Source organism: Saccopteryx leptura, chromosome 3 (assembly GCF_036850995.1).
Source record: "Saccopteryx leptura isolate mSacLep1 chromosome 3, mSacLep1_pri_phased_curated, whole genome shotgun sequence".
NCBI classification, from domain to species: domain Eukaryota; kingdom Metazoa; phylum Chordata; class Mammalia; order Chiroptera; family Emballonuridae; genus Saccopteryx; species Saccopteryx leptura.
The window spans coordinates 127261303-127278698 of NC_089505.1; the positions used below are offsets into that span (position 1 = coordinate 127261303).

The following is a 17396-nucleotide window of genomic DNA, read 5'->3' on the forward strand; positions in this document are numbered from 1 at the left end:
GATACTGGCCTCTCACCAGCACAGAGACACAAACACATGCGTACATACTTCTCTTTGGTGTGTCATGCAAAAGATGAGAGAGAAGAGAGTTTAGTAGGTGAGTAGTCCCTGATCAACTCCAAGTCTGGGAGGGGTGGGGTTGGGTGGTGCTGGGCTCAGTTGTTCCTGCTTCCCTGTCCTTTTTCCATAGGTTCCTTCTTCTGGGACTTTTCTTGGCAGGGTTTTGAGGTGAGGGGGTGGGAGCCTGTCACCTATAAGTTCAGGTGCTGGCTGAGTGACCTTCACCTAGCTACTCTTTTTTTTCATAATCAGTTTAAAAATCTTCCATAGGGCCAGACACATGCTGTTCCTGTGGAGCTCCAGACAGCAAGGCGCCTCTGAGTGCCGGGCGGGGAGGTGCTGGGTGGAACCGTGTCTGCCAGGATGGTGGAGGGAGGATCTGACCCGGCTCTGCCCTCCCAGGAATTATCTGTCAAAACCCTGACCTCAGAAATGAACATTCTTGGAGCCCACACCGGGTTTTCTGCATGTTCTCTGGGATGCCCACCCCAGCAGAGTCTAGACTCTCCTGTCCTTCTCAGCCTGGAACCCACCCTGGTAGCTCTAGCCATCAGGACAGCCATCTCCTTCTGCTCCTCACTCATGTCCAGCCTGCAAGTCTAGGTCCCAGAAAGTCCAAGCTCCTCAGGGCTCAGGATGATGCCACCCTATGCTGCTGGTTCTGTCCTCCCCTCACTCAGGCCTGGCTGGAGCCAGGTGGCCATGGCATGTACCTTAGTTGGCCACCTGCCTGCTATTATCCACCTCCCCCTCCTGTAGGGGGCGGTAACCTCAGAGGCCAGGGCTTGGCTAGGTCAGCAGGGCAGAAACACTGAGTATGAGAGGCTCCAGAATGGGGCACAAAGAGGTCTGAATGTGGAAGGAGTGAGGGGTAGAGGCTGGGTTTGTGAAAGGAAGCATAACTTTTGAGCATCTGGGCTGGAAAGGAAAGGCCCTTATATTTGTAGAGATGTAGAATAAGAGGCTCCGAGGCCAAGAGCTCCATCAGAGGCCACAGGACAGGGCAAGAGTCCAGAGAGAGGGTCAGAGCAGAACATGTGCTGAGGGGCAGGTAAGGGCCTTGGCTTGGTGCCAGCAGGATGGAGGGGGTTAGTCCAGCGGTGGGATGTAGACAGGTACTGTACCACACTCTTTCAGAGGCTCATCCGACCAGTCCGGGCAGTCCCTCTGAGAATCACACACTTTCCCGCCGTCCACGCACTCGCCACTCTTACACTGAAATCTGCGGGGACCCTCACATGTTGACTCTGTCGGGCCAGACAAGAGAGTGGACAGCACCGGTGAGACCTTCAGCAGGGAGGGCTGGGCTGTGCCCATGGGAAGTGAGCAGAGCTCCAGCCCCAGAGGTTGGCCCAGGACAGACAGCAGAATGCAGAGCTGGTGGGAGCTCTGCTCACAGAACAGGACCTGAGGGATAGTCAGGGTGCCCAAGCATCATGCAGCTGAGCAGGGCTGGGGGTCTGTATCTGAGATGGTAGTACCGGGGCCCAGGACGGGAAAAGCAGCTCCACAGAGAGCCTGGGGCTGGAGTGACCATCGCTTGAGGAACCCATGTCCCAGGGACCCTGCTGTGATGACCAGAAGAGCCATCTGAGAATTAAGGGGGCTCCCTGGGTATTAGGATTCAGTCTCTACTCAGTCTAGTGAGTAAAAACTAGTGAGGAAAGCCACTTGGAGACTTGGATGTGGATAAATGGTGGGCGCTAGGCTTCCTGTAATGCCCTTTCATGTCCTTTTAGACTTCTTTCAGCTTTTGCAAAGTCCTTAAAAACCCAGTTCTGGTGTCACTAGAACCCCAGCGAGGGGATCCAGGTGGTTTAAGGACAAGTGATACTCTGGGAATGATGCATCTCAGGGACCAAGGGGTGGCAGCTTCCAACTCTGCTCTCCCCGCTGGAGTTAGGGGAGAGGTCGGGTTTCTCACGGAGGATGCTGCCCCTCTGCGTCTGACCACACGCACCCTTTAGGCAGCCAGCTTCATCACTCCCATCCGGACAGTCCTGTTCCTGGTTGCAGCGTTTGATTGCAGGGACACAGGTCCCATCCCCACACTGGAATTCGTCTCCACGGCAGGTCCCCAATGCTGCCAGGAGAGGGAAAGGAGAGGGTCAAAATCAACATGGTGGTCGACAGCTCTCCTGCCCCACCCATATCCACCCTGGCAAGGACAGAACCAGTGGCTGAACTTGCCACTGGACTTGGGAGTCCTCGAAGGACACCTGGCCAAGGCACTTCCGGTATACAGATGGGGAGACTGAAGCTCAGAGAGGGGGAAGGCCTCACCCAGGGTCACACAGCACTCTGGCTAGCAGAGCCAGGACTAAAACTCAGGTCTCCTGTTTCTCCATCCACTGCCTCTCCTCATGGCTACCCCTCTATTGTGGACACATGGCCTTCTTTTTAGTCTTGGTGCTCATCTCTTAATGAGTTCATCCCTTCAGCAACGCTTCCTGAGCATCCACTGGGTGCCGGGTGCTGTGCCAGGCACCAGGACCCAGACACTACCGAGAGCTTCTCCATCCTCTAGGAGATCAAGGGTGCAGACGTGGCTTGAGGAATGCAGAGAGTGACGGAACAGTGGGGTATGTGCTGCAACGGAAGGCAGCTCGGGGACCTGCATGAGCCCAGGGGAAAGACCAAGCTCAGCTGGGAAGGTCGGAGGATTCTGGGCGAGGCCTTGAAGGATGAGCAGCCCCAGTAGGTAGGAGGGTGGCAGGAGTTCCTCAGTATACCAAGGTTTCCCCTCGTGGGAACCAGAGGGCGACTGCCCGTGACTGAAAAGGGCAGGAGTGGGAGGTATGACAGGGAGGAAGGACATCATCCAAGGACCCAGGTACCGCAGAAGACTCTTGACCTCTGGAGTTAAACCTGAGCTCTGCAGCTTAGTAGCCACGTGACCGCAAACAAATCACTCCACTTTCCCCAAGCTGGGTCTCCCCCACAGTAAAACAGGGTCATACTGACAGATAAGTAAAGGAAGGCACGCTTGGCCTGGAGACCTGGGCGCACCGGCAGCCGCGCCGGGCGCTACGAGGGGCGGGGCTTACGGCAGTCGGCTTCGTCCGACTTGTCCTTGCAGTCGCGGTCGCCGTCGCAGCGCCAGCCCAGGTGCACGCACTCGCCGCTGCGGCAGGCGAACTGGGCGGCGGCGGCGCAGGCGGCGGGCGTGGACGTGGCCCCGGGGCCGGCGCGGCCGCACAGCTCGGCCGCCTCGTCCGAGCGGTCCTCGCAGTCGAACTGGCGGTCGCAGACCCAGCGCTGGGGGATGCAGGCGCCGCCGTCGCCGCCGCAGCGGAACTCGCGGGGCCCGCAGGCCGGGTCAGCACAGCCGCGCTCGTCGCTGCCGTCGCCACAGTCGTCGTCGCCGTCGCAGACGAATACGGTGGCCAGGCACGAGCGGTTGCTGCACTGGAACTCGTGCGGGGCGCACACTGCGCGGGACAGAGATCCGGTCGGCCAGCCGGAACCCCACCCCGGCCCGCTGGTCCTGCTACAGGGGCCCGAACCCTCGCCTCTGGGCCAGAATGAGCCCTGCTATGGGGCTGAGTAGTGGACATGCCATCAGGAACAGCAAAGGGGGCTTCCAATCCAGGTCCTGCCAGGGTCATGGGGGGGGGCGGTGACCTTGGGCAACGCACTTGCCTTCCCTGAGCCTCCCCAGCCTCACTGGTGAGTAGGAATTCCTGTCCTTCTGCCCACAGGATGGTGGCAGGATAGTCTCTAAAGCTGTAGAGTGCCACCTGTCTTAAAGGACTTTGTGATGTTCCTAGGAAATGATATGTGACATGACACTGACCCTTCCAGGGAACAAGCTCTGAGGCTGTTTCTTCACAGTACTGCTGGGATCCCTGCTCACCCCCTTGCCCCCATCTGCCTGCATTATACCACCTAAGTCCCCCGGCCTGGCATCCAAGACCACTGGCATAGAGCCACTGCTCTCTATCCCATTACCTATCTCATTCCCACACACACCCTGGTTTCAGTCACACCAGGCCATTTGTACACGTTATACCTCTGGGCCTTGGCTCAAGCTCGTCCAACTGCTGGGTACGTACCTCTTTCCCACTACTGTCTCTACAGTTTACAGTGATGAGTTCTCATCCATCAAGAGCCCAAATTCCACTTCCTGCATATGCACTTCATGCGCCCCTTCTTGGGAAGCCTCTCTCCACCTCTACTGGCTTGTAGGGTGCCTTTCACATCACGCTCAGATGTCTGGGTCTCATATCCTTTTCCATCTGCCCATGACCACAGATTGCATGGGGACTGGCTCTGAGATTAACCCAGCGTTGTCCTGAGGGCCTGGCACAGAGCTCCCTGCAGAGTGGGTGTGTTGTGAATGGGTGCTGGACCAGCACCGGGATGATGACTAACTTAGGGACATGCAGTAAACACTGGCCCTGCCTGGGGTCCTTAGCTTCCCCTCTGGTGGGCTGCTCTGAGCTCAGAGGCTGGGAGGACTTTAAAAACAGCAACCCAACTTCTAGTTTATAGATGAGGAAACTGAGGCCCAGAGAAGGGAGCAGTTTTCCCAGGGTCACATAGTCCAGAGTGACAAGGGAAAAAGAACTCAGGTTTGGCTTCTTCCTTCCTACTCTGACTCCTCTCAGCTTTCTGGTTTTGGGGTTTTTTTTCCTGGAGTATATAAGCTGTTTCTGGAGCAACAACCTCCTTGCCTCCTTCCTTCCTTCATTCCTTACACAGAAGCCAAAAACAAGCGTGGGGGCTAAGGTGGGGCATGGCTATGGCCACAGGAAATGTGGAAGTGGCAACACAAGATTTCTCCACATGGAGGTGCCAAGAGTCAGTGTTTTTATTTTGTGGTGGAAAAAGTGTCATTTTTCATTGTTACTGAACATAAAATAGAATGATGCTTTCAGTTTCACAATGTAGGCAGCTCATGTCATGTATTGCTGACAGTTCTATCAAGTTTTTGACATGCATTATTTTCTCCTTCTGGGCTTTTGGGATGTTAGAGCATTGGTGGGAAAAGCACACACTACACTGTGATGTCTGGCCCTCAGATGATGCTGATGCCAAATTAGCTCCTCTCCTTCCTGTCCAGCTTCAGCTTGTCCATGTTCAGAGTTCTAGGAGGAAGTGCTTCTTTATACTGAGTTCTCTCTAAGATTTTGAAACTGACAGCAGTGTTAAGATCCATATTCTCAGGGTTATGCTCAGAGACCCCACTCACAGCATTCACAGATGGAAGAAACTCTAAGGGACAAGAGAGGGGAGAATTCTTTTTCTTTTGCCCAAGTGGCTGGGAGCTGTAGCAGAGAAGCCCACTAACACCCCTAACGGTTATAATTAACAGGGAACTTTCCTGCTACAACATGCCCTAGTTAGAGCTATCCTCACCCCTGCCATAGTTACTGATGCCCTTTATGACTGAGAAACACCTGATAATGGGGGGAGCAGAGAGGGGAGAATTCTCAATGGTGGCAAGGCCCCACAAAAGTATCCAGCTGAAGAAAAGAGCCAGTGCCATCCCTGGGGCTTTGGCACTGCTGGCCCCAGTCAGGGTCTTCCCCCATCCCGAGATGCTTCCCCCTTCAGAAACATCCAAACTCCAGATTTAGACTCTTAGAGTGCTGTGACTCAGAAGCCTCCAGAGGAGATGGCATTTCCCCTGGGCCAGGAAGGATGGATAAGATGCAAATACATAGGCTGGTGGAGGGAGTGGGGTGGAAGACAGTGGTGGGCAAGAGCCTGGCAAAAGCTCCCGAGTGACCTCTTCAATCTCAGCCTGTCCTCACAGCCTAGTTATTGGCAGCCAGTCTGCCTTCCCCATTAATCATAGTTCCCAGAGGGAGGACTGTGTCGGACTCGCCTCTTGTCCCCTCCAGAGCCTAGCTCAGGCCTTGTACACAGTAGGTGCCCATTGAATTGGCACGAGCATGGCCCAGCCACACTCCCCACTGGCCCAGGACCTGCTGGCCTGCTCCCTGGGATGGAGATAATCTTGTGTTTGAAGCTCAGTGATGTGGAACTGTCCCAGTGACTACTTCCATCTGTCCCTGCCGAGGCTGCTAGGAATGTCTTTTCCGCCCTGCAATGTTTGTGCTCAAATCTGAAATTTCCGCAGCAGTCCTTCACACTTTAGGAATCTGTCGTCTTCCCCTCCACCCTATCTCCTGCCATGCCCCCAACACTGCCAATGCCCTGGCCCAGGCCACCACCAATTCTTGCTACGGCCCCGTCTGTTCTCCCTGCCCTTGCTCAGAGATCGTATGGAATGGATGAGCAAATGTCAGGCATGGTAAAAGAAACTCATGGGCTTTGCTGTTCAGACCTGAATTTGAATCTCAGTTCCATCACTCAGCCTTGAGTACTTTTCCTCGCTTGTCTGAGCCTCAGTTTCCTCACCCATAAAATGGGGATGATAATGGCTGCTTGTGAGGTGGTTGTGAGGATGAAAGAAGAAAATGTCTCCAAAGTGCCTGGCCATTACTAGTGTCCTGGTATCACTCTTTTCTCTCTACGACCCACCCCCGGGGCTGCCTGACCATGCTGGGCAGGCCCTAGGGTCTGGCCCCGACTCACAGGCGGCACAGCCGGCCTCGTCCTCTCCGCTCTCGCAGTCCTTCTCCCCATCGCAGCGCCACGAGGCCGGCACACACTTGTGGCTGGTGGGTCCACAGCTCAGCTTCTCTGCAGGACACACCTGCTTGGCTGTGGAAACAGACACATGTGCAAGGCTTATCCAAGGAGGACACAGGGCATGGTGCCAACCGGTCCCACTGCCTGGCCCCAGCCATTTGGCCTGAGGCCCTGGGAATCCATCAAAGTCTTCCTGTTCTGTGTGTCTAGTTTCTTCATCATAGAAGCCTCTGTCTGCCTCTAAGACTTTCTGAATCTATATCTGACTCCACCGCTGCCCTGCTTAACTCCTTTTTGTGGACCACTGGTCCCTGGCACTCTAGCTTCCTTGATCTGGCCAACCCCCACCAGCCTCACCGGTCCCATCTCCTACCACTTCAAACCTCCCCTTTAAGCTCCAGCAACATAGAGCTGCCATGCCCTGCGTGCATCCCTGTCATTTCCCAGCTAGATGTCCTTGGGCAAGACATGCCTGATTTGGGCCTTAGTTTGCCTTCAGATCAGTGACTCCATGATCTGAACCTATAGATCTGAAGGGTTCACCCAGGCCTCAGATACTCTCCCGGTATTAGGTACTACCCACCCCCACCAAGTTCCTCTGCTAGTGGTGGTGCGAGCCTGCTGCTGAGAGCAGCCACTGCATGGCAGGGCCCAGCGGGACCACACAGCTATAATTACTGCAGTTGCAATCAGAGACTGACTCAATCAGGGGCCCAAAGCCCCGGGGTTGATTCTCAATTTGGAAGAAAAAATGAGAACCCTGATCAGGGCTGGGGATGGCGCTCACTCTAAGCATCTCAGGATAACCCATGTGACAGGGCCAGCCGAGGCAGACCTGGAGGCTGACTTGTGAGTGTCTTCCAGGGTACACAGGAGGCCTGAAAGACCAATAGTCTCTGGGATGTGTCAGGCACAGTCTTAGTCTTCATAATAACTCAGCAGGGTGAAGATTATCTTGTGGCCTTCAGCACAGGCTTTGGAGTCTGGCTGCCTGGGTTCAAATCCTAGCTTGGTCACTCTCTGGCTATCTACCTTAGCCAACAATCCTTATTTCTGTGCTAATAAATTGGGGGTAATACTATTACTTACCTCATAGGATTGTTATGATGACTAAGTTAATGACTGCAAAGAACTTAGAACTAGAATGCCTGGCCCAGAGTGCACTAATGATACCTAATACACAGTAACCGATGAGAATTGGTTTATTCTCAGTGAGTATCTATTGAGCACTGCTGTACACGGTGGTAAGTCACACAGCCGGTTAAGAACAGAGTTAGCTGCGTCTGATGCCAGCGACTTTGTCATAGCCCATTGCACCCGAAAGCAGTGCATTACTGTTGCCTGATGCTCAGCTCTTCTCTCTGATCTCAGACCAGTTTGCTTTCTTCTTATTTCCACTGCTGGGATGAGAGGCCACAGGGATGAGAAAAGGGCATAGACAAGATGGGGTGGGGGCAGGTGTCTGAGTTGAGACCTCAAAACACTACTATGCCAGGAGAGAGGAGTTCCTTAGACCCCAGTATGGACCCCAAAGTTATTCCTAGGAATACATTTTATGAAATAGAGGGCAATACATTGGGAATACAGGATTCATTTTCTAGAAATTTCTCCTAACAAATAATTGATGGGTTGAGCCTGGGGCAACCATGGGGCTGCAGTGCAGGGCGGTGAAGGGCCTGTGGAAGGTGGGGCTCTGTCACCAACACGCTGCAGGGCCTCAGGAAGCACTTTCCCTTCTGGGCCCGCCAGGACACCAGGGAGCTGAAGCTGACCAGCATTTCCCAGAGTTCTGACTAAGGGGTGAGGGTGTGGAAGCTGTTGGAAATGTAGGTTCCTGGGCCCCAACCCATACGAGACTGAATCCAGACTTCAAGGGCAGACCCCAGGAATCTGTACTTTAGCAACCCCCCCACTCTGCTGATTCCCAGGCCCCCCCTTTAATTATCCCTACATTATCATTCTTCAAGTCCAAAAGACATAGGATGTTTCATCTCTTTTAAATTCACTTCCAGAAACATGGTAGTGCTGTTCTATATGTTTTCAAGCCCCCAAGAGAACAATGGGATTGGGGGGCGAGGTGACTATATAGTCCTGAGCCAGGCCTCGAGAAACAAGCTCACGGCAGTTGGAAGGAAGTCACACTCACTGAGCACCTTCAGTGTGTCAGGCCGCTCCACACTAAGAATTTGATGTTTTCCTGTTTCACTCTTACCCTCACCCTGCCAGGTAAACAGGCCCTGCAGGCTGTGAGCGCAAACTCCAGACTCCAGGGGCCCCATTCATAAAGATTATCATGTCAGTGTTGCCCGTGGAGTGGAGCAGAGCAGCGGTCCCTCATCCATTTTGCAGGTGAGGAAACTGAGGCTCAGAGAGACCAAGTAATGGTCTAAAGATGCACAGCAATGAGAAGCACACAGTCCAGGTTCCCCTGAGTAGAGCGTTGCCCTTTCCAACAAACCCCACGTGCTCTTGTGGGTGGAGTGGCTCAGAACTAGCTCCAAACTCTGACCCAAAGCTCAGGTGACTGGAATGTCCCTTGACCATCCACACCACCTCCAGGGGCATGGTTCTGCAGACCTCAGTGCAGCAGGCAGCCACTTGAACTTTTAATGAATATTTATACAGTTAATTGCATAACCTTTCAGCAAGGACAATGATTAAACAATCCATCTGCTTCCTTTCTTTTATAATTAATAAGACATTTGCTGTGTCCCTAAATAGACAGCTCTAATTATAGGTTCTTGAGGATTCAGTAGAGCCTAACAGCAGCCCTCCTGCCCTCAAAGAGCCAAGACACCATCTTGGAATACCAGGACTCAAGAGGCCCTGGAGGTCACATCGAAGAGCAGCCATTAGAGTGACAGGAGACAGAGGCCTAGAGAAAGGAAGGGACATGCTAAGGCTACTGGATGCTGGCTGTTCCAACTGCCTATCTTTCCTGGAACCTCCCTGGCCCTGTTGTGATAGAGTTCTTCCCCAAAGCCAGGATGTGAACCTCCTTCTCTGGGCTTCTGGGCCAGGCCTCTCATTGTCTAGCCCTGGGAAATGCAGTATCTCCTGATGAAGTGGGTACTATCATTACCTTCATTTTATGAACGAGTAGAGCAAAGCCCAGAGAGAGTAAGTCTTGCAGTGAGGGGGGCAGAGCGGACAGACCTGGATCCAAATCTCATTTACTAACACGAAGGTCCTTCAGCAAGTCACTTAAATTCTCTGCACCCTGGCTTCCCTCATCTGAAAACAGGGTCACATAATCTTCTAGCGTTGGTGGGTGGTTTAAAATGGGGAAATGTATGCAAATCCCTACACTCAGAGCCTGGAACACACTCTAAGCTCAGAAGATAACTGCCCTTGTTTTATTTCCTAAAATGCAAATGCAAAGGGCTAGGAGGGCCCTGGCCCACCCCTGGGGGTGTACATTATCAGCCTCCACATGGCCCACCACGATCAGCCCCCACCCTGGAATGCGCGTGTCTGTCTGTCTCTGTGTCTCTGATCTCTCTCTGCCTTTCTCTCTGAGACAGACGCCTGAGGGAAGCCTTTGGCCTGCGGTCCAGTGTGCCCAGGTTCTGAGAGGCAGGAAGCCCGCGCCGCTGGCCAGTGCCAAGTGCATGCTGAAGTCACTGTAGACATTGATGCATTCCCAGAGCTACTGCCCCAGAAATCCAAACCCACGGGTACTTCCTCTAATTCATAAATTCACAAATTCATAAAACAGGAAATGTCTGTTGGATAAAAGAATAAAATAAAAGAAAGTTGACAGCTGCTTACTGAGCGAGCACAGCCACAGTGTCAGGTCACATGAGGCTTAGGGGCAGACAACCTCCAAATGGGGGCTGCCAGCTCCAAGGGGACCAGAGCTCAGGTGGTGGGAACTGTCAGTGTCCAGCTGCTGCCCCAGGAAGTATGGCATGGGACCATTCGTTGTGCAGAAGGGGCAGGTACACCAGCTCCTTCACCTGGGGTCAAAGTACCTGTAGCTGGGTCAGCCCCCTAACTTGCTGGCTGATCTCAGAAAATCTCTAGGCTCCCACTTCTTATCTATAATAGGAAGGTGCACTTGCTTAATCAGTGAGGTCCTCTTCCAGGTGGTAAGGCTCTAAGATTTATGAATAAAACCCCATTTTCAATAAGCAGCACCAGAATGGTAATTCATTCGCCTTGAACCAAACTCCCCTCCTATCCCCTCCACACAGATGCCTGAAGGTGAGTCAGAAGCCGTCCCCAATAAGTGAGCTATAATTAGAGCTGAAATGCTAGTTTCATTAGGCAAATGTCCCAGGCTTTCCTACTGTGACTCCTGGCTATATTAGATAGACACAGAATCCAGAACCAGAAGGAAACAGAGCTAGGAGAAACCCTAGCCAGCTAGGGGTAGATAACATAGCAGAGGAACACAAGAATCGGAAGCTACTCCCAAATTCCTTTCCCTCTCGACGCAATCCCCTTCACTTATACTATTCTATGATTTTTAAACTGGTGTATGTGAGGGGGAGGGCTGAAGCCAAAATATAATAATAAAAACGACCCTGCCAATTACTGCAGCATTGACCCTTTGCATACATATTTTTTCATTTGATCCTCACATCCTCTGTGAGGCAGGTACCATTACCTCCATTTTAAAGATGAGTAAGCTGTGGCACAGGGAGATTGGGCAATTTGCCTGAGGACTCACGGGTTAGAGGACCTGAACCCAAATGTACCAAATACCACACCCACTACACTTTACTACTTACTGCCTATAATCTTTCTTTGAGGGTGGGAGGGGGCTCAATCCTGGGAGCTGGCACAGACCCCAGAAACCTGGTAGGCTGTGAAGGTTGCTATGACAACACCAATTAAATGGGCAGTGGGTTCGCGGCAGGGTTCCTGTTCAGTCAGAAAGCTGTGAGCAAGCCTGCTATCAAGTCCTGCTGCCCCAAATTCTGCCTGAGCCTCAAGGTCCCACCCTGGCCAACCTCCTCCAGGCGGCCCTCCCTACCCATAGGCTTGTCCGCTTCAGACCATGCAATTCTGCATGGGAAGTGGGATCCGGGGCCTTGTATCCCAGCTGGGCACAGGCAAGGGAGAAAGAGAGTCTCAGAATTCTAAGAGTCCAGGAACCTAGAATCATGGTCTTTGGAATCCTGGAATGTTAGAAACTGCAGCATAGGGACCCAGGAAAGTATGCAGAGCCTCACAGCAAGTCACTGGAAGAGCCTGGAGAGTGGGGTCTCCTGGCTCCCTGGTTGCAGCCTTGGCTGCACTCTGTGGGGCGCTGTCTCCTGCCGCAGAGAGCCTGGGAGCCAGCCATGAGCAACCTGTGTGTCTCGGAAGCAAGGCCCTCAGCTTCTCCAGGGCTCCAGTTACTCAGCTGTCAAATACCAGTGCCTCAGAGCTGGGTGCAAAGCAGGCCCGGGAGGTGGGAGGCGTGAGACCAGGGGCCCCTGCACAGCCACGAGGATGGGAGAGCAGCAAGTGCTAAACTGGCAAAAGGGACAAAGACAGGGAAACATGGGGAGGACAGAATGAGGGAGAGGGACAGGCAGTGAAGGGAGGCAGCTCAAGAGAGCAGGGGTGAGGGGCAGGAGGATAAAAGGGGACATCAACACAAACAGAGATGTGGGGAGAAGGGGGAGCACAGCTCACAGGCAGCAAGACAGATCAGGATAGTACCAGGGATGAGGCTCCCCTTCCTTCCACACCCCTCCCTTCCCCGTCCCCTCCTTCCCTCCACCATGCCCAGGGTAACTGCTGCAGTGGGGGCTGGACGGCCTAGCTGGCTGACTGCAATGGTGGCAAAGCCCCTGTGGCCACAGCGCCCTCCCCAGACACACCCACTGCACACGGCTCTGCCCCTTGTTAGCTGGGTAGCCTTGGGCAAGTGGGTGAACCTGTCCCAGCCTGTTCCCTTCTCTCTTAACGGGGTTCCAACTCCCTTTCAAGGGTGTCATGAGAGTCACAGTGGGAGTGACTGGGCTTTGTTCCTTTTGAAGCTCCAGACAATGCTGGCAGCCCCCTGCCCGGGCACCTCTGCCACAGCCCTGGGTCTGGCCACCGACTGGAGGAAGGAAAGGATAGGGCCTGGGCAAGGCAGGCAAGGCAGGGGCTGCAGTGCAAGGACATGAGGGGCCCCTGTCTTGGGCAGGGTCACTCTTGCCCTCTCTCTCTCTTTCTCTTTCTCTCACTTGGAGACTGGTAGCTCTGTTGCTAGGAGACAAGGAAACCCAGTTATCACTAGCTGTAGCCCTAGATGGGACTAGATGGGATGTTAGCCTCCATTGTCCCTGCCTCTGCCTCTGGGGCAGTGGTGACTCCTAACAAGAACCTGGGGCTGTGACTTGTGGAGTCCCCCCCCCCCAGCTCTACCATCTTCCATGTGCTCCCCCCACCCCAGCCTTTCGTTTCAGGCCCGCTCTGCTGAAGCTCTGCCTCCAGGACCACTGGGTCCTTCCCCGCCCCCTTCTCATCTCTTTTTTAATTTAACAAATGTCACAGGATGGCCTGCCTGGTGTAAATTTGCTTTGAGGATTAGGGTCTGGAAAAGAAATCACAAAGAGACAAAGCCCTGAGTGTGAGAGGCAGGCTGGAGCTCAGCTCCGGCCTTCACCTCACCCCTGGCTGCCTTGCGGCTACCCAGCCTGCCAGGGAGACAGAGGAAAGACCCGAGGCCTCAAAGTCCTGGCTGGGTAGCCTTGGGCCAGACACTCAACCTCTCTGAGCCTCGGTGTCCTCCTCTGCAGAATTCAGAAAGTGATAGTACCTGTGCCTTGCGAGGGTGCCGTGGGGATAAGATGAATTAATAATGTATACAAAGAGCTCAGCAGGGGACCTGGCACACAGTGCCTGCTTCACATGCACCATCTGTCATTAGTACTATTAGAATTATGACCAGAGTCCTCAAAGAGATAGTGGGGAGGGCAGAGGGGGCGGTTTGGAGGATGTGCTATGGCTGCTTCTGGGCTGTTTCCAGCTCCTGGTACTATAGCAGGGCCCAACGCGCAAGAGGGCTGTGAAGAAAGCCAAAAACAGGTCACTAGACACCAGCTACTAGATCCCCCTGCTGTTTGCCAGGAACCTCGAGGGCACAGCACAAAGTGCATCTGGGGCTGTGTTTGGCAGATCACTTGAGCCTCCCAACCTCCCAAGGAAGATCTGTTGAGAAAACCAAAGCCCAGAGCAAGCCCCCCACCCCAAGGGACAAGACTCACTGCAAGTGGCCTCGAACTCATCGGAGCCATCAGGGCACTCCTCTTCGCCATCACACTTCCACCGCTCGGGGATGCAGTGGCCGTTGTCACAGGTGAAGTCACTGTCCATACAGGTCTTCTTGGCTGTGGGGCAAGGAGAAGAGTGTGAGGGGGCTGGTGGGTACAGGAACCTTTTCTAGGACAAGTGACCATGGGGTGACCAGAATGTGCTATACCACATGGCCTTCCACGGCCTCATAGGTCACGTGGTGCCCCATCGACCAAGAGAAGAGGATGAGAGAGAAAGGTTTTTCCTGAGCACCAGATGGAGACAGGTGCCCTCCAAGTTCAGAGGTCAAGTCCAAGAAGGGGAACCAGAGCCATTCACCAACAGGAATGCCTGTTCCCTTATCACACCTCTTTCCCCCCAAAGTCCAGTTCCACTGTCATGGCCTCCAGGACGCCTTCCTTGATCACTTATGGCAGCTGCTTTAGCTCCTTTCGCCAGTTCTCAGTCCCTTTACCTGCCTGTCCTGCTGCCCCCAACCAGATAAAAGTCGAGGCCTCTTCCATAAGCACCAGAAAGCTGGTGATAATAAATCATAAAGGCAAATGATTACTCTGTGACAAGATTATTAGATGGTAGAAAGAAAATCTATCTACTGGGCAAGACACCCAAATCAGTCTCTGCCTGCAGGGTGCTTCCAATCTGCAGGGGGAGGCCCCCACGTGGGGGACGGTGGTCTGAATCTCAGCTCTGCTTCTTTCTATCTGTCTGACCTTGGGGTTGCTACTTAATCTTTGAGCACACAGGCGCACGTGCGTGCGTGCATGCGTGTGTGTGTGTGTGTGTGTGTGTGTGTTTTCAATCTATATAATGGGAAAAAGGAAACAAAGGGCTCTGAGGGGGACTAATAAGAAGTTAGAATGAATGAAGAACACGCAGCAGAGATCCTGGCATATAGCAGATGCTTGGTGAGTAGCAGCTATTACTGTTTTTATGGTTTGAAGTCGTAATTAGAAGCAAAAGAAATGAGGTGTTCTGTGGCCTCCCAGGGGATGTATGTAGCAGGCTGAGATCTCGCAGCCAGTAGCAGAACTGGGACAAGGATGCAGGGTCCAATATGGTTTGCTCTTCTCCCTGTCCCTCCACTAGCCTGATGCTCCTCCAGTGTAGGTATCATGCTACACTCAGCACAGGACCTAACTGGGCTGGCCTGTCAGCGGGGCACTGAATGCAGTGGAAACAGAGCTGCCGCCTCTGCTCACACCCGTGGAGCCGGGCTCCCCTTCTCCACAGAAGGTCCTTCCCAGTGACCAGCATCAGATGATATACACCCTCCCACAGGCCCTCTGGCTGCCTCTGGAGCCACACCACTGCTGTCCCCTCCCCCCTCCCACCCCAGCAGCCTGGTAGGGTCTTGGGGACAGATACTGGGTTTCCTGAATCCATTCTAGTTCTGCCTTTTTTTTTCAATGGAATCCTTGCTGCATATCTGCATTCTTCACACTTTTCATAGAAGAACGCCTTTGTCTGCTCAGGGCTAGAAGAAACCAGAGGAATCAGAATCCACCTACAGATGGAGAGCCTGAGGCTCAGAGAGGGAAAGGGGCTGGCCCGCGGACACAGCAAGGCAGGGATCAGGACCGGTTCTCCTGACTCCCAGGTCCAGGTCCTGAGCAGCCTTGAGCCCTGCACAAAGGGGTCATGGGAGGTAATAGGTACTGCCTTCTGGTAACTCATGGCCCATAATCATCTGAAAGTGAGTACAGTTATGACCCACAGCACGCGGGACATTTCCTAACATGGTGAACGGAGTGTTTCCTCCACCAAAACTTCAGCATCCAAAAATGAAATGTATATTCTAGTGTTTCCTTTTTTTCCTGTCCTGACACTGAGCGAATCCTGTGCACCAGTCTCTATGCTAGGTACCTTACCAAGAAACTCCACAACTAAGGGCTCCCCTGTCCCACCTGACACACTGGAAAACCCAGGAGTGCTAAGTTACATGCCCAAAGTCATATATGGGTGAAACCAGGGCCATAATTTGACCTCACAGATGCCCCTGGTAACTGCTGTTACTCCCATTTTACACAAGAGGAAATTGAGGCTCAAAGAGGTAAGGGTAGCAGGTGGCAGAAGTTGGATTTCAATTCCCTGTGGCCATTGTCAACGCTTAGGCTTCTTCCCCAGCCACCTCAGCAAAACCAGAGTAAGAATAAGGACTTAAGGACTCCAGAGGCAAACGTAAGGTGACTAGGTCCCAGGAGCCAGAGGCCAAGGCAGGTCAACCAGAGCCTAGGGGAGCCTGCCTGCGCTGTTCCCCTGGGGTGTGCCCAGAGTGTTCAGTGGGACAAACTGGGGCTTTCGACAACTTGTGCTCTGCTACTGGATTGCCCCGGAGAAACTGAGGCGGGAAGCATGCCACTTTCAGGTTGGGGGACTAGACTAAACCACCCTGATGGGCCTGTCTGAAGGGTAACCACGTGGAAGGATTTGGAGTTAGAGCTAAGACTGAATCCTGGCATGGCCACCTCTTCTCTTGGGGACTCTGGGTAAGTTCCTTCCCTTTCTGGGCAAGTTGGGCTGGTGGCTTTCCCATGTGGCACTGACATAGAACAAAAGGCAAAAAGTCTCTCCTGGGGGATTTGAGCAAGCATCCCAGTGCCAGGTTGTTCCGACAGTCCCTTGTCAAGAGGCTACATCAGTACTGCCAAGAGATGAGGGCTGGGCAGTCTTTCGAGGCTGTCGGAGCGAGCCATGCCAGCCCCCACTCTCCTGGCCTTGGCAAGCTTGGCTCCAGCTCCCAGGGTGATTCCCCAGCTGGGCTGGAGGCCATGGCTCCCTGTTTCCAGGGATTCATGTCCCCCCATGCCAGCCGCCCCTTGGACAATGCCCACCTCTGTGGGTCCCTGTACTCCACAGCCCAGGAGCAGTACATAGTCATCCAGGGTCTGCGACATCATAATCTGGTGCCATGGCAACAGATGAGCTGCCACAAAGGGCTTGGGCTTCCAGAGGGCGGTGGGGTGGGGCCGATACCAGGCAGGAGGGGGAGAATGGGAAGTCCAGGACAAAGGAAGTGAGGAGTTGCTATTTATAACAAGAATGCCAGCCAGAGAAAGTGTCAGGCGGTCCATGGTCAATCGAACTCTGCTCTGCCACTATGTGGGCTGTGTGACCCTTGCAATTTACATAACTTCTCTAGGCCTCACTTTCTTCATCTGCATTCAAGGATAATATCCCTGCTTCATTGCAGTGGGCTACGGATGGTGCCAGTCCATAAACTGAAAAGCATAAAGGTGCAAGTGTGAGGGGTGTGAAGTCAGCAATCCCAGCTGCTGTGTGTGATATTGGGCCCATCAGTCACATTGGGCCTGCGTCCTCATATGGAAACGGAGGTGTGGTGCTGACTGAATGTTAAGCCCCTCCCTGCAGCTAGAGTCTATGATCTGGTGAAATTATTATCACTCAGCACCTCCCAGCTTCCAGCCCTCAGAAGTGTCCCTCCCCGAGACAATATGCATCCTGCACACTGTTGTTCCCCACCCGCTCATCGCACA

At 53.6% G+C, this 17396-nt stretch overlaps 1 protein-coding gene across 10 annotated transcripts in view; it reads right to left on the bottom strand.

Moving 5' to 3' along the window:
* LRP8 (LDL receptor related protein 8) overlaps positions 1-17396 on the bottom strand; it is a 79807-nt gene that overhangs the window by 28557 nt on the left and 33854 nt on the right. For 3 of the 10 annotated variants that reach the window (XM_066376309.1, XM_066376313.1, XM_066376308.1), the window contains exons 3-7: positions 13854-13976; positions 6607-6735; positions 3108-3491; positions 2021-2143; positions 1185-1307 (exon numbers count right to left, since the gene is read on the bottom strand). In XM_066376309.1, coding sequence (XP_066232406.1) covers positions 1185-1307; positions 2021-2143; positions 3108-3491; positions 6607-6735; positions 13854-13976 — 882 coding nt within the window. The remainder of the gene's footprint in view (positions 1-1184; positions 1308-2020; positions 2144-3107; positions 3492-6606; positions 6736-13853; positions 13977-17396) is intronic. The other 7 variants (XM_066376314.1, XM_066376312.1, XM_066376310.1 and 4 more) reach the window with 3 other exon arrangements.